This window comes from Neofelis nebulosa, chromosome 1, assembly GCF_028018385.1.
Source record: "Neofelis nebulosa isolate mNeoNeb1 chromosome 1, mNeoNeb1.pri, whole genome shotgun sequence".
Taxonomy (NCBI): domain Eukaryota; kingdom Metazoa; phylum Chordata; class Mammalia; order Carnivora; family Felidae; genus Neofelis; species Neofelis nebulosa.
In genome coordinates this window covers 221816365-221842044 of record NC_080782.1, presented here as the reverse complement: position 1 = coordinate 221842044, position 25680 = coordinate 221816365, and the positions used below count along the sequence as shown (strand labels likewise).

General features: G+C 39.4%; 1 protein-coding gene and 1 long non-coding RNA gene across 5 annotated transcripts in view; one reads left to right on the top strand and one right to left on the bottom strand.

Annotated features, from left to right (window-relative positions):
• Positions 1–17536, bottom strand: part of CDADC1 (cytidine and dCMP deaminase domain containing 1) — a 47686-nt gene extending 30150 nt beyond the window's left edge. For 2 of the 3 annotated variants that reach the window (XR_009249042.1, XM_058685792.1), the window contains exons 1-3: positions 17324–17536; positions 16484–16584; positions 9943–10017 (exon numbers count right to left, since the gene is read on the bottom strand). Coding sequence is in view for 2 of the 3 variants with exons in the window: in XM_058685792.1 (XP_058541775.1) it covers positions 9943–10017; positions 16484–16584; positions 17324–17405 (258 nt within the window). In the remaining variant the exon portion in view is untranslated. The remainder of the gene's footprint in view (positions 1–9942; positions 10018–16483; positions 16585–17323) is intronic. The other variant, XM_058685802.1, reaches the window with a different exon arrangement.
• A 34-nt stretch (positions 17537–17570) lies between these two features.
• Positions 17571–25333, top strand: LOC131485859 (uncharacterized). 2 transcript variants are annotated; one of them, XR_009249044.1, is made up of 3 exons: positions 17571–17786; positions 22506–22663; positions 25249–25333. It is a non-coding gene; the product is annotated as an uncharacterized LOC131485859 (long non-coding RNA). The 2 variants fall into 2 exon arrangements; XR_009249045.1 differs by having other exon boundaries at positions 22506–23291; positions 25249–25332.
• Positions 25334–25680: the final 347 nt, after the last annotated feature.

Sequence of the window (25680 nt, the reverse complement as noted above, 5' to 3'; positions counted from 1 at the left end):
TAAATTTTTTTTTCAACGTTTTTTATTTATTTTTGGGACAGAGAGAGACAGAGCATGAACGGGGGGGGGGGGGGGGGCAGAGAGAGAGGGAGACACAGAATCGGAAACAGGCTCCAGGCTCCGAGCCGTCAGCCCAGAGCCTGATGCGGGGCTCGAACTCACAGACCGCGAGATCGTGACCTGGCTGAAGTCGGACGCTTAACCGACTGTGCCACCCAGGCGCCCCGATGTGTGGTATTTTCTACCTCTGGATAGTACTGACAAAATTAATTTGTTTTTTTTTTTTTTTTTTAATTTTTTTTTTTTAACGTTTATTTATTTTTGAGACAGAGAGAGACAAAGCATGAACGGGGGAGGGTCAGAGAGAGGGAGACACAGAATCTGAAACAGGCTCCAGGCTCTGAGCTGTCAGCACAGAGCCCGACGCGGGGCTCGAACTCACGGACCGCGAGATCACGACCTGAGCCGAAGTTGGATGCTTAACTGACTGAGCCACCCAGGCGCCCCGACAAAATTAATTTGTAAAAGAGCTCTATTTAACTGGCTTAAAGAAAATTAAGCATTTATATCGATTATTCACAAAATTCTCCAAAATATAATCGAAACTAAACCCAAATGCTTTTCAGGTTCATATGATCTGGGGAAACATTCAGTATTAAGGCTTATTTAAGCTTGTTGGTTTAATTAACATAGACATGTCTTTAGAGTTCTCAACACTGAATATAAAGCAGTCATACAACTTCATTCAGCCTGCTTATACTAGTCAAATAATTTCATGTCATCTCTGTTACAAAATCTGTCAGGTAGAAAAATAACTTGGAATGATGAAATTTTCCTAAGCAATCCAAAAATAATTGCTCAAAAGAAGTGAACTAAATAGATGTAAGTGAGATGAAAGTTTTTGGGTAAACTTTTTAAATAGTTTCCCCAAATCTTTTCGGTAACCTGAAACCTTGAAGTTTTGCTAAGTTAAATTAAACGATGGATAGACATTGAATATCTAGATTATTTCCAAATAACATAAAACACTGGAACATTCATTACTAGACATAGGTGTATCTACTTTTTAGTTTCCTTTTATAGAGGAACTACAGATTTGGGGGGGTTTGTTAGTAAACACGTTTTGTGTCACACTGAAAAATTTACTATGAGAAGGTCTATGTTTTTAGAAATTATGAAAAGTACTTATAAATTTGCCAAGCCACAGAATGTTAATGTAAAATATAGTTCACAATTGTTTACTTCTTTATTTTTATTAGAAATTAAGGTCTTTGAGGGTTTAAAAATTCTAATATATTTAATTAAAGCTACTAGAAATAATTAAAAAAAATCTCCATGTGCAAAGGAAAGTAGGATGTGTGTTTTCAGTAAAAGAAGGCATGAAGAATGGACATGCATTTTTTGTTGAGGGAAAAGCAAGTAATTTTGTCCTAAAGTGAGACTAGTTATTTCGGAATGGGAAAGAGGAAAGACAGAGAACAAAATCTGAAGGGATACCAAAAAGGTTATAGAATATTTGTAGAAAAGGAGTCTTTGGAAAGGAATATTGTGTGTGATCAAGCTGGCTAAGATTAGAACAAGTTTAATGAAATTTTTTTTTTTAATTTTTTAATTAAAAAATTTCTTTTAAGTAGGCTTCATGTCTAGCACGGAGCCCAAGGGCTTGAACTCACGACCCTGAGATCAAGATCTGAGCTGAGATTAAGAGTTAGACACTTGGGGCGCCTGGGTGGCTCAGTCGGTTGAGCGGCCAACTTCGGCTCAGGTCATGATCTCGCGGTCCGTGAGTTCCAGCCCCACTGTGCTGACAGCTCAGAGCCTGGAGCCTGTTTCGGATTCTGTGTCTCCCTCTCTCTGACCCTCCCCCATTCATGCTCGGTCTCTGTCTCAAAAATAAATAAACGTTAAAAAAAAAAAAAAAAAAAGAGTTGGACACTCAACGCACTGAACCACCCAGGCACCCCAAGCTTTTTTTTTAAATGAATATATTTTAATATCAAAAGTAAACTGGTACAAAATTAAAATTGGTTTTCTTTTTGTAAAAAGGATAAAGTTTTCTTGGACTATTGATCTCTTGATGAGAGATGGTAAAAAGTTTTTCTTTACCTTTTATGTAATCTGCCCATAAAACAAAGATTTTGTGTCTTATCAAAACAATCTCGGGGCGCCTGGGGGGCTCAGTCGGTTAAGCGTCCGACTTCAGCTCAGGTCAAGATCTCACAGTCCGTGAGTTCGAGCCTCACGTCCGGCTCTGGGCTGACAGCTCAGAGCCTGGAGCCTGCTTCCGATTCTGTGTCTCCCTCTCTCTCTGCCCCTCCCCCATTCATGCTCTGTCTCTCTCTGTCTCAAAAATAAACGTCAAAAAAAAATTTATTTTTTAAATAAATAAATAAAAAATAATCTCCCATGTTTCAGTTGTCTCTACCAGGTCTTTGATTAATTAAAAAAAGTTGATTCTTTGCTATTAAAAGAGCTAATTTTTTTACAACTATTTAACTTCTGTATTTACCTTCGAAGTCTTTAATTATCACGGTGGTTAAAGTAGGTAAATAAGAGTTGTTTCACAGTGACTTATGATCCGATTTGACTAAGTGTTTTAAAACCTTTTGATATTTGTGACAAACTCCCCCCTAAAATAAAATAAAATAAAATAAAATAAAATAAAATAAAATAAAAATAAAAAAATAAAATTCTAAATGAAGTCTTTTTTGGCCTAGAATTAACTCTGGGATTTTCCAGAAAGTCCCTGGAAAATCACAAAAGAATTGTTCTTTCTCCTTATTTAAAAAAGAGAGAGTGAGAGAGAGAGAGATGTTAAACTAACTAGGATAATTAGGCTTACATGATATGCTAAATTTCATGGGAAGCACTGTCAAATGAGAAGTAACACGAAGCCTTTTTAATGTATTTGTGCAGGTATATGTTACAAGTGTTCCCCAAACCGTATAAAATTCCTGGCATCTGATATGTCCTGGTATAACTTTATCAGTCATAATTCCAGTTTTATCTTAAAATGTTGTAGGTCACAGAAATAACCAAATTTCTTTGCAACAACCCTGTAATGAGCTCTCATCAGATCATTAACAGGGAGGCATTTTTAAGTCTTCTGTCATCTACATTAGTTATTGTTTTACTCAGATGCTTTTGCAAAAGTGTTCCTGGAAAAGCTTCATCTTCAAGGAGATTCATGGAAAGCACTTTGACAAGCATAGGTTTCTGATAGCTTTAAGATCATAAAACTGAACTGGGTAGGGGCGCCTGGGTGGCTCAGTCAGCTAAGCATCTGACCTCAGCTCAGGTCATGATCTCATGATTTGTGGGTTTGAGCCCCACGTCGTGTTCTGTGCTGACAGCTCAGAGCCTGGAGCCTGCTTTGGATTCTGTGTCTCCCTCTCCCTTTGCCCCTCCCCTGTCTCTCTCTGTCTCTCAAAAATAAATAAACGTTAAAAATTTTTAAAAGATGTTAAAAATAAAATAAAAATGAACTGGGTAAAAATTTCTTGAACTAATGGAAGAACTGGAATCCAGCAGAACAAGTAGTTAATACATAGGACTGAATGAACTGACAAGGAGAATTATATTTTTTACGACTTTTTGTTTAAAGCATTGCTGGTCCTGTTTTTCCAAATTTAAGGAAACCTTTCTTTTAAGTTATGTATGACTTAAAGCAATTTGATATAGTATACCATTGTATACAAAGATGAAACATTTTTCTCCTTATCTGACCCCTCCAGAATTTGGAAACTTAAGTATTCTTTCCATGGCAATTTAGTCAGTTATTTGCATAAATTCAATGAGAATCTGGTCTCCTTATAACACAATCGGAAAGATTAGACAGTATAGACTGAATATGACTCAAATATGACCAGACAGCTTTAAGGAACTACTTGGAAAGACCAGCCTGGTACCTTGCTTAAAGAGTTCCCAGCTGTCTTAACAGGTAAGTAAGGAAGGTTACTTCTTGGCAGGCCTGGGAACTTCAGGATATTTTGGGGGACCTGAGGAAAGAGAAATTCACCCAAACTATAGATACTGTAGATAAAATCTGATGGCAAGTCCTTGGCTTAGTTTCCTGGCCTCAGAGGTTTTTAAGAGCTCAATCTGAGATTCCTTATGAGAAGTTTCTGCAAAGTCGTGTGAAAAAAGAGCTTATATGGTCAATCACTGTTTTTGCTGTACTTATGTAAATAAGGCCATGTTTAATGAAAACAAATTAATTTTACGGTAATTATCTTTTAAAATATGGGAGTAATAGTAGAGAGAAAAAGTATGTTTGCACCTTTGTCTGTATTAGATTCTCATCCTTTAGTCTTTGAGGTTTTGTTCTATACCTGTAAACTGGACTAGATCCCGATTCTAGTTACCTCAAATATCCGGCTATGATTCTCCAAAATAACATTCCCAATTTTCTCCTATGCTTCTGATTTGGAATTACTAAGAACAAAGACTGCCCTTGAATCTCCTTAGAAGAGACTATACTAGGTCCTCCTCACTCTCCAGATGGCAACCAAACATCAGGGACTTGACCCCTGGGTACATATGTCACAGCTGAAGAAGGCTGCACCTGACATATGGTCCTGTGCAAAGCTGAAGACATCAAAATCAAATTCACTAGGAAGAGAAGGAGCCAACATTGAGGTATACTGCCTTCTCCCAAGACATCAGATCCAAAACATTTCTTTTTATTCCTCCTCCCGTCTGATTCTCCTTTTACCTAATTCTTACAGATGAGGTCTTTATGATTCTTTTGTCCACGTTTTGCCTTGCTTGGGCCTTGAAAGATATCTCAGGCCATTACAAAGGGGTTAGTCCAACTTCCAAATGACTGTGGACTTGCCCTGATGCTGCCTGTACACTCTACACACCCTTAAATTGAATTGGCCTCCATGGCTCACCTTTCAGGTTCAAACCTTTCAGACTCAAACGGGAATTACCAGGAAGCACATGTGAGTCAAAATTAGCTCCCTTTGGCAGATCCACTTCCCTGGTTAGGAGTGAGTACAAATGAGGCTGTGATAAGGAATCTCCTTAACTCTTTAAAGTATTACAGAATCTGTTGCTAAAAAAAAAATAGCTACCCAAAAAAATCCTTAGACCTTCTGACTAAAGTCATTCTTAGAAACAGGATTGCCCTTAATTATCTTTTGGCTGAACAAGGAGGTATCTGTGCTGTGAACAACACTACTTATGGTACTTAACACTTCTGAGGAAGTTGAAACTCAGCTGCATAAAACCACTGAACAAGCCACTTGGCTTAAGAAAGTGTATCCTTGCAGGGTGCCTGGGTGGGTCAATCGGTTAAGCGTCTGACTCTTGATTTTGGCTCAGGTCATGATCTCATGGTTTGTGAGTTCAAGCCCTGCATTGGGCTCTGTGCTGACAGCATGGAACCTGCTTGGGATTCTCTCTCTTCTCTCTCTCTTTGCCTCTCCCCTACTCTCTGTCTTTCTCTTTCAAAGTAAAAAAATAAACTTGAAAAAAAATTTTTTAATTAAAAAAGAAAAGAAAGTATCTCCCTCAACACTCCTTTAACTTATTTAATTTTGGTTGATTTGGGTGCTGGGGAACCACAGCTCCAAAAACACTCCAGATTTGGGGGATTACCCTGCTTATAATCATAGTAGTCTCTCTGGCACACTGTGTTCTCTCAAATACAGCTTTCAATGTGTGCTCACAGCCGCTAACCACCAAACAAATCATCTCCTTCAGACCAGAATATCAGAAAAGAAATGGAGACAATAACTGACTTCAAAAATGTGAACCCAAAGTCATGATCTGTGAATACCACAAAGATTCAGCAAAAAAACCCACCAAAAACAGAAACAGAACCCATGGTGTGTGAATACCACACGGAGGATCAGCAAAACTGCAAGAATTTCAGAGCAATAGCTAGGGGTGGCGCTAATGCCTTAAGTTTTGATCACATCTCTCAGGTGGAGTCGAGCGAGAGACAACAGGCCCCAAATGGGAGTCACTTGTGCCAAGTCCACATCACCAGACTGCCACCTAATGCCTAACCCAACCGCATTTTCGCCAGACTGGAATTTCCTGGTCAGTTAGTGAGGAAATCCACCTGGTAGACTCCTGTAGTCCCCCAACAGAATGTGACCTTGGCTGAAACAATCCACTTTTTGCTAGCAACTTCCTTTTCTCGCCCCTTCTGCCTGTAGAAGTCTCCTATTTTTACAGCTTTGCAGAGCTCCTCTCTATTATATGAGATGCTGCCCAATTCATGAATCATTGAATAAAACAACTAGACCTTTACATTTTCTCAGTTGAGTTTTGGTTTTTAACATATGTAATAATCATATCATATAGTATACTTGATTTATTAATAAACTGAAAGTTTTGTTTAGTTCTTTATCTGGACACAGTTTGAACAAAAGCACATTTCTCATTAGGTCCCAAAACTTTTCTGAATGTTAGTTTTATACCAGAAATTTTCTAAATCTAGGCTTTCTTAACCAAACAATGAAGGATTTACTTATCATTAATTTGTCCTACTGAAAAATAAATACACTTTAACCTAGTAAAGGGCAAGAGCCAAGTCAATTTGCTTGCTTCTTATACCACCTAGTCCATAACTACTTGGTACTAAGCTTCTACATGGTAATAAGGAAAAATTTAGAAAACCCTATGATTTTATACATGGATAAGTGAAGCCCAGAGAAATTATGTGACTTTCTAAAAGATCCACAGGTGGTAAAAGGCAGAACTAAAGCAGAGGTCATCTTAACTGTTAAAAGTTAAGTCCGTTAAAATACTGACTAAATAAAGAGAATTCTCAACTTCTTTCTAAAAACTGGCTCTACCCATTTTTAGCACTATGGCAGTCTAGACTAATGTGGTTAGGTCCCACCTCCTACAAACATATAGATTATTTACAATAAAAAAAAAAAAGGTTTTAAGTGTACAGTCAAGTTCAAAAGGAAGAAAGACTTACCCTGAGGTGTTACAAAGGAAGAGAGAACTCAAAGCCAGAGCCAGAGCCGGAAGCCTGAGCTACCTCAGCAGTATCCTACCCATAGCTTAAAAGCTGACTCTGCTTTTAAGCCCTGGAGGCTGGGGATGGGCTGGGATTCTAAAGAGGTATGAAATTAAAGCTAAAGTGTCCTAATTTGCACTGATACTAATCAAGAAAGCTGGTGCAACAATGATAGTATCAGATAAAACAGACTAAGTTAAAAATCAGTTCAATGTAAGGCACAAAATAGTTTTATGCCATTTTCACAGGAAAGGTCTTTGAGGTATAGAATGTTAACCTGAATGTTGGCTTTGGGACAGATTGTTACAACATGAGGGGAATTTAGACTGAGAATAGGGTACTCATTATTCCCTACTTCCTTTCAAAGGGATTTTACTCTATAGTTATCCCCAACAGGACACATTTGAAATTACTTTAAACATCTTAGAACAAAGCTATAGTAACAGTCAAGTTTCAGGTTCAGCTATGAGTATAAATGTCTGCAACTATGGAGAATGATATTCTGTGAAATGCCTAAAAAGGAAAGAATAGAGAAAGTTTTATAGAATTCCCTTTCTGGGCTAAACGAACATTTCCTAAACTGTAAGGACATTTAAAAGGAATACAAAACTCTTTCTTTTACAAAATATATTTCCAAAAATATATCTAAAACATGAAAGATCTATAGTGGCTTTTATCAACGTTTTTTTTTTGTTTTTTGGTTTTTTTTTTAATTTTTGGGACAGAGAGAGACAGAGCATGAACAGGGGAGGGGCAGAGAGAGAGGGAGACACAGAATCAGAAACAGACTCCAGGCTCTGAGCCATCAGCCCAGAGCCTGACGCGGGGCTCGAACTCACGGAACGCGAGATCGTGACCTGGCTGAAGTCGGACGCTTAACCGACTGCGCCACCCAGGCGCCCTATAGTGGCTTTTAAAATAAGCTTTACATTTATCTTGAATTTATGAGCTCTTTCCCCTTCCCATCCCCAAATTTCTTAATAGTTTTATGTCCTCTAAATACAAAGTATATGTTAGTATCTGCTTCTGAATACTTCCAGTGAGTTTAACTTTGGAAAAGAGCTGCTAAGCCCTTATCAAAAGATCTCAGGATGCTAGAGCTCATTTTATTATACTGAACCAACTGTGACAAATGGAAATGGTTGCCATTAGATGATTTTAGATTTAGATTTTCTTAGTTAAGCAGACAGAAATAAAGCCAGACACCCTGACCAAAAAAGACTTAAAAAAAAAAAAAAAAAAGCCTATAGTAATAAGTTGGAAGTGTACTCATCAATTTATTATTAGAATAATCTTTTAGGCTAAGTTTATCACTCTTTTTGTCTAGAGTCGAGTTTTCACCTCAGAAAATCTCTTTTGTTTTTCATTTTGTTTCCAGCTAAGGCCAAAATACCAAGTTTGAGACAAAGGCTTTTCCGATCCAAACTTAAAACAAAGCAAATAAAAGCCTAAGCTGCATTTCATTTTGCACTTCCATTTCCTGTAACTCCCAGAGGACTAAATCTTTTCAGTGGATCACTGTTCCGGATCTGAACTGCTTCACTTCACTGACGTCTTGGCAAGTCATCTACGTAATTTTAGTCACAGAGTTTTTACATAAAACATAAGCGAAAGAGGAACACCTGGCTGGCTCAGTCAGTTAAGTGTCTGACTTCAACGCAGGTCATGATCTCAGGAGTTCAAACCCCCCATCTGGCACAGAGCCCACTTCGGATCCTCTGTCTCCCTCTCTCTCCGCCCCTCCCTCCCCTGTAAGCTCTCTTTCTCTCTCTCAACAAAACAAAACAAAACAAAAACAAACAAACAAACAAAACACTTAAAAAAACATAAGCAAAAGAGGACAGTCTGTTTTGGTAAACAATCTAGTATATTAAATGGTGAGTCACTTTTTTTTTTTTTTTACCTTTGTCTTTCTTATAATTAAAAGTATCTAAATATTCAAAGACAAATTATTTCCATATTCTTGTTGGACAGGAAGAGTCAAGTCACTTTAGAGACTCACTTTCAGAACTAATCAGGAAATCTCCAGGAATGTATATTAGAGTCATCAAGGTAACTTTTCCCAAAATATAGGTGTTTTGTCTCTTCTAGACACCCAATAAATTAAAATCTCTTTGGAAAACTCAGAAGATTAAAATAAGAAGGAAATACTATGCAATATTAAAAAGAACAAAGTTCATCTTACCAGCTCTGGGCTTTCATTTTTACCCTTCTTATGAGCTAGTGTATCAGCCTGCTGCTTTTCATGGATGCTGGCAGAAGACATGAAAACTCCTGGGTCATTCACAGCACACAAGCAGAATGAGCACAGTGTCTGTGATGGTTCCCTTGCCCACAAGTCCCATAGGGGCCATGCAGATGGGCCCAGATGGATTTCTGGACAGGAAACCCAGATGGGTTGTGTGATAGGAAAAGAACACCAACCCTGGGATTCTGTTGTTTTATCACAGGCAGCAAGCAAATCTCCTCTCTGTCCCAGAGGGAGACATTACCTCAACCCTCAAGGTTGCTTGCTGCAAACACAACTCTGAGAAATGGTCTAAGTCAATAGTAATTAGGGCCTTGCATTGTGTAAGAGGCCTTGTGTTCTTTAAACCAGCAAGATGTGTTGGAGTACGAGAGAACCAGATAAGAATGTTTCTCAATACATTTATATAAACTAATATGGAAATGTATCAAGAGTTAAGTGTGAAGATTAAAATAAAAAAGAAAGATGTAGGAGCATATTATAGAATAACCTATAATTATTTGTGTTTATTTGGTTTTGTTATTTACAGGAGAGACATGTATAGTCTTGTAAATGCACAGAAAACTTTTAGAAGGGTATATATAAGAACCTGCCTTGGAAGTGGGACTGGGAAACCTGAGTATAAGAGGGACTTCTATTCTACTTTATACCATTCTTTTTGCTTTGTTATTACAAACACATGTCTTTTTAACAAATCATAAAAATTCACCTGTTTTTTATCAGTAGATATTCTGGCCACCTCCTCATTATCTCCTAAGGGTCCATGCTTTCCCTCTTCCTTTTCCTAATTAAAAGCAGATTATGGGAGAAAAAAGATTAGTACACAAAACACAGAATTAACTCAGTATTTCTTATTTGAAGGTTGTTTTTCTTGGCTTTGGATCATTCACTTTTTTTCCTGATGAAAGTCTGCACTGACTTCACACATTGTTCCGGTTCAAGTTCAGACTACTTAATCTAGTAAGTAAGGCCTTTACAATCAGGCCCCTACATACTTTTCTAAAATACAGAAGGATTGAAAGTTATGGTCAGAAAATAAAATTCTGTAGTTTAAGATTTCAGAGTTGGGACAGTTTTGAGGAATAGTCCAGAGTGTGGCCATGGCTAAGAAGGACTAAAGGACAATAGAAGTAAATTAACTGGTTCATGCCCACCCAAGGATGCCAAAAAAAAAAAAAAGAAGAAGAAGAAATAAACTAATTGGAATTGGGAAGATAAGAAACTACACAGTAAAGGTATTAGATATGGATTGTGGTAGGCAGAATAATGGTCCCCCAAAGACGTGCCTGTCCCAATCTCTGGAGACTGTGACTCCATTACATGACTACGGCAAGACTGTAGATGGAATTAAGGCTGCTAATCATCTGACCTTGAGATGCAGGATTATCTGGTGGGCCCAATGTAATTACAAGCATCCTTACAAGTGAAAGAGAGAAGCAAGAGAGTTAGTGCCAGTGTGATGCAACATGAGAAAGACTCAGCCTGCCAGTGCTGGCTTTAAAGACGGAGAAAGAGACTCATGGTCCAAGACATGTGGGCAGCCTCTAGAAGCTGGAAAAGGCAAGGAAAGGGATTCTTCCCAGAGCCTCCAGAAGGAAAACAGCCCTGCTGACACTTTGATTTTAGCCTAGTGAGGCCCATTTCAGGATTCTGACTTCCACAACTGTAAGACAACTATGTGTGTTAAGCCACCAACTTTGTGGTAATTTGTTATAGAAGCAATAGGACACTAACATAAGGATGTCCACAAGTGAAACCTGAAGTAGAAAGTTTTGAGCCAGGGACCAAACTCCTTCATTTATTAATTCAACAAATATTAATTGAATCCTTGCTCTGTGCTAACCACAGACCTAGCTGCTTAGGATGTAGCCCTTACAGAGCTTATGACACAGGAAAGTGACTATGAAGTGAGTAGATAATTAAGACAGAGTGATACAGCAGAATTCTGTGAGCCCCGAAATAGGTGGGATACGTAATAAATTAGAGATAGTCTGAAAGTGCAAATGGCAAACTTGGTCAATGTTAACCTCTTAGTCTTAAAAAACAAAGGCTGGATGCTAGAAAAGGAATAACCTCTAAGAAGTTTATAAGAAAAGCCACATCCTGGGAATAAGGTTTCTATTCCAGCAGAACAGGAAGTGGGGAAAGTGATGATGTTGGTAGTGAAATGGTGGGGGTGTGGATGGTAGCAGTGGTGATGGTGATTACATGAGTGATAATAATAACAATACTGAACAGTGAGTGTTTCCCAAGTAGCAAGCTCTAAATTACCTCTTTTAATCCTCACAACTTTACAGAGTTGCTCCTATATTGTTCCAATTTTACAAATGAGGAAATTGTGGCTGAGAGAGATTAAATAATTTGACCAAGGCCACACAGCTAATAAATGGGAGAGCCAGGACCTGAGCCCTAAATCCATCGTCTTAACCATGATGCTATCTGCTACTGTTCTGGAAAAGTACAGTGAGGACACAATGGGAAGAGTTGGAAGACAGGGATAATATATGATGTGTAGAGAAAAATGAAGCAATAATGCAGTTACTCCAATTCTTATACTAAAGTAATATTCAGGAAATTAGGTATGTTTAAGTTAACTAAAATGAAAAGCCGAACCAATAGGAGAAATTATTATTTTAAAACAACAGCCATTTTCAATAGTGCTGATTTCTAGTCTAAAAGTTTTAATTAAATGTGCTTTTCCCTTGACAGCTCAGAGCCTGGAGCCTGCTTCAGATTCTGTGTCTCCCTCTCTCTCTGCCCCTCCCCTGCTCATGCTCTGTCTCTCTCTGTCTCAAAAATAAATAAAAACATTTAAAAAAATGTGCTTTTCCCAAGAAGTCTCATAAACAAGTAGTTTCTCTCCCACTCATTTATCTAGTTTTGGGCTGGATTCTTAAAACTTCTTAGGTCTTAAGGCATAAAATGTAAAAATGTATACTTGGCTGAACAATCCTCAAGGAACACCCATACAGTGTAAATATTTGGCAACACAGAAAATCTCAGATACAGTCGTATTTAGAAGTGGTTGTAAGTTAGGGCACCTGGGTGGCTCAGTTGGTTAAGCATCTGACTTCAGCTCAGGTCATGATCTCATAGTTCGTGGGTTCAAGCCCCATGTCGGGCTCTGTGCTGACAGCTCAGAGCCTGGAGCCTGTTTTGGATTCTGTGTCTCCCTCTCTCTCTCTGCCCCTCCCCCACATGTGCTCTGTCTCTCTCTCTCAAAAAATTAAATAAACATTAAAAAAATTTAAAGGGGCACCTGGGTGGCTCGGTCACTTAAGCATCCGACTTCAGCTCAGGTCATGATCTCACGGTCCATCCATGAGTTCAAGCCCCATGCTGGGCTCTGTGCTGACAGCTCAGATTCTGTGTCTCCCTCTCTCTCTGCCCCTCCCCTGCTTGCACTCTGTCTCTTTCTCAAAAATAAACAAATATTAAAAAAAAAAAAAAAAACAACCAAATACCTTTAAAAAAATTAAAAGAAAAAAAAAGAAGAGGTTGTAAGTTAAAATATACTGAAGCTGGTAAAAATAAATGACAATCGAAATGTCCAGTACTAAGGGAATACACATGGTACATCAATAAAATGGATTGTTATGCAAACATTAAAAAGATAATGGCAAACACATATGGCACATGGTATGTGCCAGTCACTATCTAAGAGCTTTATAAATACTAATTCAACCACTTTTCATAAAAGCCCCATATGGTATGTACCAGCTACATCCTGCTTTACAGATGAGGAAGTTGAGAGAGGTAAAGTTACTTACTCAAGATTACACAACTAGTAAGAAATGCAGCTCAGATGTGAACCCAGCTAGGCTAACTACAAAACCACTAGCTATTCTTAAACTATTAGACTAAGTTGCTGCTTCAATGTTTATAACAGTATTACAGCATAAGCATTTTCCTATGTTAAGTGAAAAAGGCTGGATCCAGATCCAGAATGAAATGAGAAATCAAAGCCATTAATAATATGTGGAGCCAGGCTGAGGGTTGAGGGAGTGATTAAGAAATAGGGAGTGGGGCACTTGGGTGGCTCAGTCGATTAAGCATCCGACTTCGGCTCAGGTCATGATGTCACGGTTGGTGAGTTTGAGCCCCACGTCGGGCTCTGTGCTGACAGCTCAGAGCCTGGAGCCTGCTTGGGATTCTGTGTCTCCCTCTCTCTCCCTCTCTCTGCCTCCCCCCCGTTTGTGCTCGGTCTCTCTCTCTCTCAAAAATAAATGAACATTTAAAAAATTAAAAAAAAAAAAAGAAAAAGAAATAGGGAGTAACAATGCATAACAGTTTTAATAATGTTAACATTTCACATAGGAATTGGAAGAGAAAACTACTCCAAAAGATACCATCTTATCAGGAAGAGTAAATACCGGTATACATACAGACTTTATACCCTCACAAAAATCAACTTAAAATGGATCATAGACCCAAATGTAAAACACAAAACTATAAAACTCCAATAAATAACATAGGAGAAAACCTAGATGACATTGGGTATGGCGATGACATTTTGGATGCACAAAGGCATGCTCCATGAAAGAAATTAGTGATAAACTGGACTTTATTAAAAGGAAAAACTTCTCCTCTATGAAAGACATTGTCAAGAGAATGAGAAGAGAAACCACAGACTGGGAGAAAATATTTGCAAAAGACACATCTGATATAAGACACTTATCCAAAATAACAAAGAACTCTTAAAACTTAACAATAAGAAAACAACCAGACTAAAATATGAGCCAAAGACCTTAACAGACACCTCACCAAAAAAAATATACAGACGACAAATAAGCATATGGAAAAATGCTCCACATCACATGTCATGAGAGAAATGCAAATTAAAACAAGATACCACTACCTGCTTCTTGGAATGCCCCAAATCCAGAACACAGACAACACCAAATACTGGAGAGGATGTGAAGCAACGAGAACCCTCATTCATTGCTGGTGAGAATGCAAAATGGTACAGCTACTTTGGAAGACAGTTTGGTAGTTTCTGACAAAACTAAATACACTCTTTATCATACAATCCAGCAATCATGCTCCTTGGTATTTACCCAAAGGAAGTGAAAACTTATGTCCACACAAAAATTTGCATACAGATATTTATAGCAGCTTCATTCATAATTGCAATAACTTGGAAGCAACCAAGATCTCCTTCAGCAGGTAAATGGATAAATAAAGTGTGTACATCCAGACAATGGATCTTACTCAGCGCTAAAAAGAAGGAAGTGATCAAACCATGAAAAGGACATGTGGGAACCTTAAATGCATATTGCTGAGTGAAAGAAATCAATCCGAAAAGGCTACATACTAATATATGATTCCAACTATATGATGTTCTGGGAAAAGCAAAATTATGGAGACACTTAAAAAAAAAAAAAAAAATCAGTGGTTTGCCAGGGTTGGGGGTGGAGGAAAGATAAATAGGTGAAGCACAGAGAATTTTTAGGGAAATGAAAATATTCTGTATGATACCATAATGATGGTTACATGCATTATACATTTGTCCAAACCCACAGAAGATACAACACCAAGACTGAACTATAAAGTAAAATGTAGACTTTGGGTGATCAGGGTGTGTCAATGTAGTAGGTTCATCAATTGTAGCAAATGAACCACTCTGGAGAGGATGTGGTTAATGGTGGATATCACGTGGGGATAGGGGGACAGGGAGTACACAGGAAATTTGTACACTTTCCCGGAAACTTTGCTGTGAACCTGTAAGTGCTTTAAAAAGATAAAGTTCTAATCGTCAATAAGTTAATTCCTTAATTCCCTGTTAAAATTCTTCAATGTGGTCCCTACTTATAAAATCTAAACTCCCTTGGAAGGCATACAATATTTTTTATTAGCTGATTCCTGTATACATTTCCAAGTTCATCTTTAGTCTCTTCCCTCCACCTAACTTCACCCTCCTCCGTGAGGACCACAAATTCTCTTACTCCTCCAGATGTTTCCATATGGAGTCCCTTGGCTTGGCAAATACCTACTCATTCTTCATGTCTCAGTGCAAATGCAGCCTTCCCAGTGCATCTTTCCCTCACTTCCCCATGTAGCACCTGGCCTGCAGTCTTCAGTCGTGGTAGCATCTCTGCTTATACTTGGTACTTGACTCTGCCATCCAATTGCATCTTAATCGTTTAAATGCTTAATTTTAGTCTCCGTTAGAAAATAAGAACCAAATCTTTTCTTTTTGTATCTCCAGTGGCAAGCACATAGCCATATCCACCATAATGAAGACATCAAAAAGAAAACGAAAAAGAGATGGTTATGAATGACCTTGTAAGAGTACTGTGGGAATTTAAGGATTTATAAAAAATCATTTTGTGGAATACGTGAAACAACCTTTCAGCACAATTATTGACAAGTTGGAAACTTCCATAAACAGATGCAGAATACAAGTACAATTTTGCAAGAGAAGAAAAGGAAATCCTGTGCTTAAAAAAAGATGGAAGGAAAGTACCAAAATATTAAAAGCGATGTTGTCAGAATGGTAAGAAGCCATGGGGTAATTTTCCCCCTTTCCTCTTTTTCAAACAATGTCTTAAATGCTTAAATAACCTAATACTACACTCCATATATGGCCTTGGTCCCCTAAAACATTGAGAACCTACCATCATGCCACTCAAAGCACAGAGGAAAATGATGAGACAGTAGCACCTTGCTGCCCAAGGGCTGGAGAAAGTAAAGCTGTACAATGTACGTGCTTCAAACCCACTGGCTTCTAGGACTATCTTTTTATACATTCCTAATCTGTTTTGATCACCTCTTTGAGATCCAAAAAAGAGACTTATTTAGGAACAAGAAATCAATTAGCACTCACAGATCACCTATTACAAAAGTAGATGCTAAAGGGGTATAAATAAGACATGGAAAAATAAGGTAAAATAAGACATGATTTCAACCTTCAAGTAATTTAGTTTGGTGGGAGGAGGAAAACGACTCACATGAAACATCAACTGTATACAACTGAATGATAAATTATGTAATCTAATTGTCCAAACCAACATATAAATACCATTAATACCTGATAAACATGGCATAGTCTGAGATGGTTAACAATTCTATTTTTAGATTAGAAAGATGAGCTATTACAGCTATGAGTTACAAATACCACACTAAACCACAAAAGTACTTTGCAAATTTTAAGGTTTTTGAGTTTGTTTTTAAGTGTGACAGAAACTGAAACAATCAAATCTTAGACCACTGCTTTTCTAAGTGAGAAAAACTATGGAAACAAAATATACCTGAGATTTTTGTCTTTGGGCTGTATTTACTGTTGGGAAGAGCTCCATCCAGAGACTGAGCAGAGTGAAAAGGTTGACTTTAGAAAGCCTTGGTATTTGACCTACAAAAGAGAGGCAGACACTTTAAAATTTTACTAATGATGAAAATAGAAACTAATACTCAAGGCCGTTTGGGTGCTAACGCCTTAACTCAGCTGCATTAGTAGGAGGCAGAAAAAAGGATACGCGGACAAGACAATCAAGGGCAGGAGACTGGCTACAACCTCACTTTCAGCGACCTCCTCTGGCACTTTTCAAACTTGGGCCCTTTCTCCGGCCCTCACATGTCAAGGGTAAAAATGGCACAACTGATACAAGTAACTATGGGAACAATCCAAAGGAAGTTATGAGAAGTCCTTGCATCTGATGTCAACGTGGAGCGAGCTTTTCTTTAAATTGACGTTGTTGCAAAAAGGGCAGTTGAGGTGACCTTTGCTGGCAAGGCATTGAAATACAGGAAAGCGTCACGTGTGGTTAATTTGGAAATCAAGTCAAAAGCACGGAATTTTCAAGCTCAATACTCGAGATCCTAGCTCTAGGTCCTGAGAGGAAAAGGAAAAGGAGAAGGAAAAGGGGGGGGGGAGGGGTGGGCTGTGAGCGCGACTTCAAAAGCGGGTGCTGCCGGGCCAGGGGTTGGTTCCCCTGTGACAGAGGCAAGAAAGCGCCTAGGGCGGGAATGAGACGTCCTGGGGCAGAAGCTCAGGCGAAGAGGGGCAGGCAGGGAAAGCGGAGTTAGTCGGAGGCAGAGGCTCAGGGCAGAGCGAAGGCTGGGGTGGCAGCAGCAGGGTCCGGGGCACTCACCAGTCATGCTGCCAGTCTGGGTGCTGACTGACCGCCCGGCCCCCGCGCTCTCCAGATTTTGCATCTGCCCTGCTTCTTTCATCCCAAGCCTAGCGGCCTCTGCTGCCCAGAATACCTCTCGCTGTCCGGCATGATCTTGGCCCCAGCGGCTCCACCTCTAGCCTCCTCCCAGCAACTGTACGGTAACCGCCAACTCGGCGCAGCCAGCTGACGTCAGAGCTTGGCCGCCACTTCCGGGCGCCTTGTCTGTTGCGTTAGCGAGGCGTGGACGCGTTGACGAGAGGCTGCCCCTCTAGGGGCTGCCGGTTAGTTAAGAAGCGCTGCGCGATAAATCAGTTAAGGCCCGAATTTAGCTGTCTTCTCTGGTTTTGCTGAAGGCCAACTGAGGATGTTTTGGCCTGGAAGTCCCAGGGTGTACACACTCTAATAGAGTGATGAAGCCTGCGCAGACTTGAGAGTTTTGGTGAGAGAGTGAAGGGGAATTGAAATGGAAAGCTGCCCCATCGGTCACCGTCGAGATCTTAGAGAAGGGAGGAGGTGTTGGGGGGGGGGGGGGGGCGCGGAGCTGGGCGGCCCAGGTGGTTGCTACCATCAGTGATTGGCCAGTCCTTAGGAACTCAGTGCCAGGGATAGCCATAGGGACGTTCTGATTTTCATCAAACATAAGATCTCAAGGGGTGCAATTGTGATTATGAAAAAGGTGGGGGGGGGGAGGGGGAGTACTCCTGGGAAATATGAGAAGTACCTGATATTGTAGATTTGTGACCAGTGCATTTTATTTGATTACTTCATAAGTGTCCCAGGCAGGAGTCAAATTGAAGCTCCACCCTTCCTCCCCAGTGACTCAGAGCCCAGTTTCCATAACCAACCTCTTATGTTATCATAACTTGAAATACTGACAAATAGCAAGACATAAAAACTGCTTTTTGAAAGCAAAAGCTGAACATTATTAAAATACATTATCTTGTGAAGGACTGAAGGGAATCTTCAGTGATGATGGGTATGGCTATGGTTCCTTAATTTTCACTACTGTATAGCATTTCATTGTAGCTATATACCACAATTTATTTATTTAGAATGGCTAAAATAAAAAGTGCTGACAAACCAAATATTGACAAGGATGCAGACAGCTGGCTATCTCATACATTGTTGGGAGGAATATAAAATGGCACAGATACTTTGGAACAGTTTGACAGTTTCTTATAAATATATGCTTGTCCTGTCACCCAGCAATCATACTCCTGGGTATTTATGCTAGAAAAATGAAAACTTAGGTTCACACAAAACTCTGTATATGAGTGTTCATAGAAAGCTTTATTTGTAATAGTCAAAAACTGGAAAAAAGCCAAACAACCTTCAGTGAATGAATAGACAACAAACTAGAGAACATCCTTGCCGTGGAATACTACTCAATAAAAAGGAAGGATACATGCATCAACTTGGATGGATCTCCAGGACATTGTGTTGAGTGAAAAAAAAAAACAGTCTTAAAGTGTTATGTACTGTATGATTATATACCGTTCTCAAAGTGTGGTGATGGAGAACAGATCAGTGGTTGCCAGGTGTTATGGTTGGGAGAAGGGTACCACTAAGAGGTAACACAAGGTTGGGCACTGACTGGCACCGAAAATAGTGTGTTAAAAACTAGTGAAATCCAAATAGGGTATATACCTGAATTAATAGTATTGTACCAATGTCAATTCCCTGGTTTTCCCAATGTGCTATGATAATATATTATCATTGCAGAAGCTTAGAGAAAGGCACATAGGAACTCTCTATTATTTCTGCAACTTGTTTGAGTTTTAAACTCTTTCAAAATAAAAAGATATAGCATCTGTATCATATATATGTATATATATGTGATTATATATTAAATATATATTTATTAAATATATTAATTAAATATATTTATAATTAACATTTTAATATATTTAATATAATATATCTAATATACATTAAATATATAGTGTATATATACATATATATGTATATATATACTTTATATATATATATATATATATATATATAATCCTTAATCTCTACAAGCCAAATCTACCCTTTGAACAACCATTACCTTTGTTGCTCATGTCCTTCTCTTTGGATTTCTGTTTTCATTACATTTTTAGTCTCATAGTATTTCAGAGTAATACTCTGAGTAAATACTCTGATTATTTCCTTTACTTTCTTGCCAGTTCAGCCATATTTTATTTAGCATTTTTTAGTACTTTGTCACAAATTTTTTTGGGCTATCTTATCTACAATATTACTGGAAATAATGGTTCTGCTGCAAAGGAGAATAAGGACTAAAAAGGAGTACAAGACAAATGCTACCTCAGTGCTAAGAAATGGGACAAGCTCAGTTCAGGTGAGCACAACAAAACCCAGCTTAATCAATAAAATGGTTTTAAAATCAATAAATAATTCTTTATATCAAGTGGAAAGAGCATGGACTTTGATGTCAGACAGATAAACTATATTCACACTCTAACCACCCAAGTTATTTACTAGCTAATTTATGAGTTAGCCGAGACTAAGTTAGCTGTGGGTAACAAATAACCACCAAATCTCAGTGGCTTGCCACAACAAAGGTTTCTTTCTGGCTCACATATGCTGCAGCTCTGCTCCTGTGGATTGGCTCTGGGATCTAGGCTAAAGGAGCAGCCTTTGGATATTCTTTTTTCCTGGCAGAAGGAAAAGAGATGACAGAACTACATGATGACTCTTAGAGCAAGTCTCATGTCAAGCCAGACTCCAGTGAGATGGGATGTGTAATCCTGTTTCAGGGACATGCTGAAAAGGCAGGTACAGCAAATACCCTGACAGTAATGCAATATTAATGAATTAACCTTACTAATCATAGATCCTTTGCCTGTTACTTCATGTCTTGTCAGTAAAAAGAACTCCCATATCCCCCTTTCCCAGAATCTGCAGTTTTCAACCTTTTATCACATTTGTACCATTTTTTTTTGTTATTCTGTTACATTTGCACACCTCCCCCACCCCATTCTTTTTCTGAATCACTTGAGAGTAGGTCACAGACGCCTGCCTTGCCCAATCCCCTCTTGAAAACTTCAGTATGCATTTCTACAAAACAAGGACACTCTAACACATGCTAATTCAGCAGTCCAAAACAGGAAATCAGCACTGATCGAACACTACTGTGCAATCCACAGACCCTATTCAAAATTTGAAAAGTGTTTCAACATGGGTCATTTCTATTCTGGTACAGCATCCCATACAGATTCACTGAGTTTTGCCCTTCATTATTTTCCTTCAACCTGGGACATTTCCTCAGTCACTACTAAAGTCATTTTGCCTTCTGTAATTGATCAGTATTTTGTGAAGAGAAATTCCCCAAACTATGCTAACATCCTATACCAATCAAACCTCTACATACCAACTTTAGCATTTATTGGTGAATCCCACATGAATGAATCACCATTTTAAAAAAAATTTTTAAATGTTTATTTATTTTTGAGACAGAGAAAGACAGAGAGCAAACGGGGGAGGGTCAGAGAGAGGGAGACACAGAATCTGAAGCAGGCTCCAGGCTCTGAGCTGTCAGCACAGAGCTCAATGCAGGGCTCGAACTCACGGACTGTGAGATCATGACCTGAGCCGAAGTCAGATGCTTAACTGACTGAGCTACCCAGGTGCCCCAATTAACTACCATTTTAATAGCTGTCCAGTTGTGATTTCTTATTTCCATAATTCTTCCTACATATAGTAGTTGTCATTCTAAAATAAGGAAGAGCTTTTCCCTCTTCCTCATTCATTCATTCATTCATTCATATCTATATGGACTTAGGATTCCCATTTTGTTCAATGGGCTGTAATCTGCTACTTATTTTAGTGCTCAAATTGTCCCATATTTGATGAAATCCTCAAGTTGTGTCTTTTATCCTTTTGATACACCCTCATCGATCATTGAGCACTTCTTTACATTCTAGTACAACAAGATGCTCCAGACTCATCTTCTACATTCTCTGCACCAGACTTAGAGCCAACCATTTCCCCAAGGAGCCCTGGTTCCTTTTAGTGTTTAAAAACGAAGATCTAGGCAGTAAGTGTGCTCATTGCTACTGCTATGTTATTACTACTAGACCCTCTGAGACGATAGATCTAGAAAATATATTAGTATCTATATACGTATATACATATACTCATGTATCTCTTTCAGCAGCTATCTGTCTCTTTAAGAGTTCAGGGGCGCCTGGGTGGCGCAGTCGGTTAAGCGTCCGACTTCAGCCAGGTCACGATCTCGCGGTCCGTGAGTTTGAGCCCCGCGTCAGGCTCTGGGCTGATGGCTCGGAGCCTGGAGCCTGTTTCCCATTCTGTGTCTCCCTCTCTCTCTGCCCCTCCCCCGTTCATGCTCTGTCTCTCTCTGTCCCAAAAAATAAATAAAAAAAAAGAAAAAAAAAAAAACATTGAAAAAAAAAAATTAAAAAAAAAAAAAAAAAAAAGAGTTCACAATGAGGGGCGCCTGGAGGGCTCAGGTCCTGATCTCGTCGTTTGTGGGTTTGGGTCGAGCCCCACATGGGGCTCTGTGCTGACAGAGCCTGGAGCCTGCTTTTGATTCTGGGTCTCCCTCTCTCTCTGCCCACTAACACTCTGTCTCTCAAAATTAAGTAAGTGTTTTAAAAAAGCATTGACCCCTTCAATTCTGGTCTAGCACATCAGGGTTATTTCTAGCCTCTCCCTTTGCCGTATTTGTAAACCTCTTCTTGAACAGCAAGAAACCTCATTCCCATTATCCTCAATATAGTTTCTTCTCTTTCGCTTTCCTTCTCCCCCACCCCAATTCCTGTAATCTAATTTCCTTAGCACATTGGTTGCTTCCTTGGCTTCACCACCCATGCTGCTGCTGCTGCTGCTGTTGCTGCTGTCACAGCCCCTTTGGCCTCTAAGGGAAGGGAGGAGAGGGGAGGGGGAGGTAATGGGAGGCTATAAAATAGCTTTTGAGTGAATTATTCAGAGAGGGAAGAAAGAAGACATGAAGGGAGGGAGGGATGTACAGTGGTAATAGGTTTATCACAAATTTTCTTAAAGTCTAAATGGTCCCAAATAGCACAGTGCCTGGCAAAGCATAGTTGCTCAATATCATTAATTATTGTCCTTCCCTTCTTTGTCTTCCATTTGTTTATTCTCTATAGAAAACCCGAAACTTCTCCTTTTATTCTAGGTCCTATTGGTTGGGAATACTAGTCCCAGCAGTGTGTTTATTTGAACAGAAACTTCTCACAACAAAACAAGCAGAGGTGGCATGGAGCCCATCATAAAGACGTGGCATCGATACTGGACTTGTTCCTATGCTGGTGTGTGGCAGAGACCACATACCTTGTTAGTAGAGAAAGTGTACCTCCCACTCAGTCTTGCTCTCTTACATGGAAGGCACATCATGACCAGTGACTCTGTCTTCTGCAAGCCTGGAGATGAGGTGGCCACAAGACTGATAGGGACTGCTGGTGGCCAGTGCACCCTTGTGGACAGTATTGGTCCTAATTTGGTCATTTTAAGCAAGGATGTAACCATAAACACCACCCTGCGTCCAGAAATTAAGGTTTCCTAAACAATTCTCAGAAGGCAGTTCCTGGCAGCACTTAAACCCCAAGAAAGCAAAGAGAAGCCTGAAACAAAATCCAGATGCCTTTCACAGAACATTCGCTTTGTTATGGAGGGCAGTGCTGCCAAAGAGAAATGACCTCTCAGGCTTACCATACATTGTCCCAAACGGTGTCCTCAGAAAAGTAAACGTAGTGCCACATAGATTAATGTGCTACAAAGTAAGAATGTCCAGGAACCTTGGGAATGTCTGTGCTCCCATGAGATGGAAAGGATCAGCAAGCCCACTTCCCGTATTGTCTGTCCTGAGGCACTCTGCCAGAAGGCCATCCAACAGGTGCCTGGGCATCACGGTCCATATCTCAGCAACTTTTGGGTCCTCATTTGTGTGGCACCCTCTGGAATGGTTTGGGTTTCCCTTCCTTCCTTCCTTCCTTCCTTCCTTCCCTCCTTCCCTCCTTCCTTCCTTCCTTCCTTCCTTCCTTCCTTCCTTTCTTCCTTCCTTCCCCACTTCCTTTTATTTTTGAGAGACAGAGAACTGTGAGTTCATGACCTGAGCGGAAGTCAGATGCTCAACCGACTGAACCACCCAGGTGCCCCTGGTTTGAGTATTTCTAAATCAGCATCCTTGAAGAAGTCCTGTAATTAGACATGTTAGAAATCAACAGAAGAGACTAGAGGGACATAAAGGGAGGGAATAGAGAGGGAGTTGATGGAATATCTACTATGCATCCGACACCTTATATAACAAATAACGATAAGAGTATCTTAGTATTTACTGTGTTCCGTTGTAGCTACTTTGCACATATTATCTACATGTTCCAACAAACTCGTGAAGTGGGTATCATTATTATTACCCCTACTTAGAGGCATGAAGACATTGAGTAACTTGCCCAAACACTATGGCTTGAAAGATGTGGGAGCAAGATAAAAGTGTACGTTACTTTAATATAATTCTATGATATAGATGTTTATCATCTCCATTTTACAGATGAGGAAACTAAGGCCCCTGGAGCACCAACATCAGTATCACTCAGGAGCTTGTTAGAAATGCAGTCTTGGGCCCCAGTTTAGACCTATGGAGCCAGAAGCTGTACAGAACCACTGGACAGGACCAGAGGGCTCCAGCAGGTCTTAAACTTGCACATGGGTAAAAGTCACTTGGAGACTATGTTAAAACCCTGATTCCAGGGGCCAGCCACTAAAGACTCTGAGTCTCTGAGTCTCTGATATTTAGCAGTAGTATTTTGGCGCTCTATAGAATTGCTTCTACCAAGTACCAAGATGATGTGTTTGGTATCCCATCATCTATCAACATTAGCTGATGTTAAAAATTAAGCAAAATGTTCATACTAGTTAAGGAATAGGTATCAATGTTTTATTTAGTTCAGGGGTTGGCATGCTTTCTGTAAAGGCCCAGAGAGTAAATATTTTAGGCTTTAGGGACCATTCAGTCTCTGTCATATATCATGAAAGCAGCCATAAGCAATATGTAAATGAATGAGCATGTAGATGTTTTCTAATACAACTCAATGAACACTTCCTTCATCTGGCTTATAACAGAGAATGTCCAGTGATATCAATGAGACCTAGTTCAGCATGCATTTGAGCATTGGAGCTTTAAATACTTGGAGAGGAAAGGCCTCTAAGTAAAATAGCTGATACTATAGGGGAGGAAAACAATTTTACTCTACCCTTCTAGATTCTTGGCTGAGAACTCTCCCATCTCCAAAATAAAGACAGATTAACAAGATAAAACAAAACATTTCAATTACATATGTAAGGGAGCCCCTCAAAGATATGAGACTCAAAGCTGGCCAGGCAGTTGAGACTTACATACTGTTCTGAGCTAAGGAAAAGGATAGAGGTTTGGGGCTTCAAAGAGGAGGAAGACAATTCTCAGGAAGATGAGAAGAGTAAATTAAATGTTTGGTAAGCAAATGTTTTTCCTGCCACACAGATAAGTCTCTCAGATGAAAAAGCTTTCTCTGATAATGGCTCTCTTCCTGGTATGGGTGCCCTTTCTAATATTTTTAGGCAGTTAAGAAGGAGATAAAAAGCTTTTCCTGAAACTACCAGGCTTTGATTATCTTCAGCTCAAAATAATCCACATGCCAAAGTAGCATATTTTGGGGTGGCTTATTCTGAACCTCCTCAATACAATATTCCCGGTTAACTTTCTTCAGCTGAATCATAACACTTTTTCCACTGGGCTAGAAAATCCTAATCCTTTATCAGGTTCTTCAAGGTAACCTCTCACCTGCAGGGCTATAAATTGCCACTGCTTCTATCTAGTATGTTACAAATTAAAAAAAAAACAAACAACAAACTTGACAAGTAATCCTCATTTTATCATTTTCCAGGTGTGCAGTAATTTTTCTCATCGGCAGTAGAAGAAAAAGCCCTGTGAAGTTCAGTACTGTTTGCTGTAAAGATTATCGTTGAAGGGGCGCCTGGGTGGCGCAGTCGGTTAAGCGTCCGACTTCAGCCAGGTCACGATCTCACGGTCCGTGAGTTCGAGCCCCGCGTCAGGCTCTGGGCTGATGGCTCGGAGCCTGGAGCCTGTTTCCGATTCTGTGTCTCCCTCTCTCTCTGCCCCTCCCCCGTTCATGCTCTGTCTCTCTCTGTCCCAAAAAAAAAAAAAAAAAAAAAAAAAAATGTTGAAAAAAAAAATTCAAAAAAAAAAAAAAAAAAAAGATTATTGTTGAAGACACAGTTTTCTAGCTTATAGGATGTTACCTTGGAGTACCCACAGGATAAATTCTCCTGTCTGCACTAAGTCATGTAACCTCCCC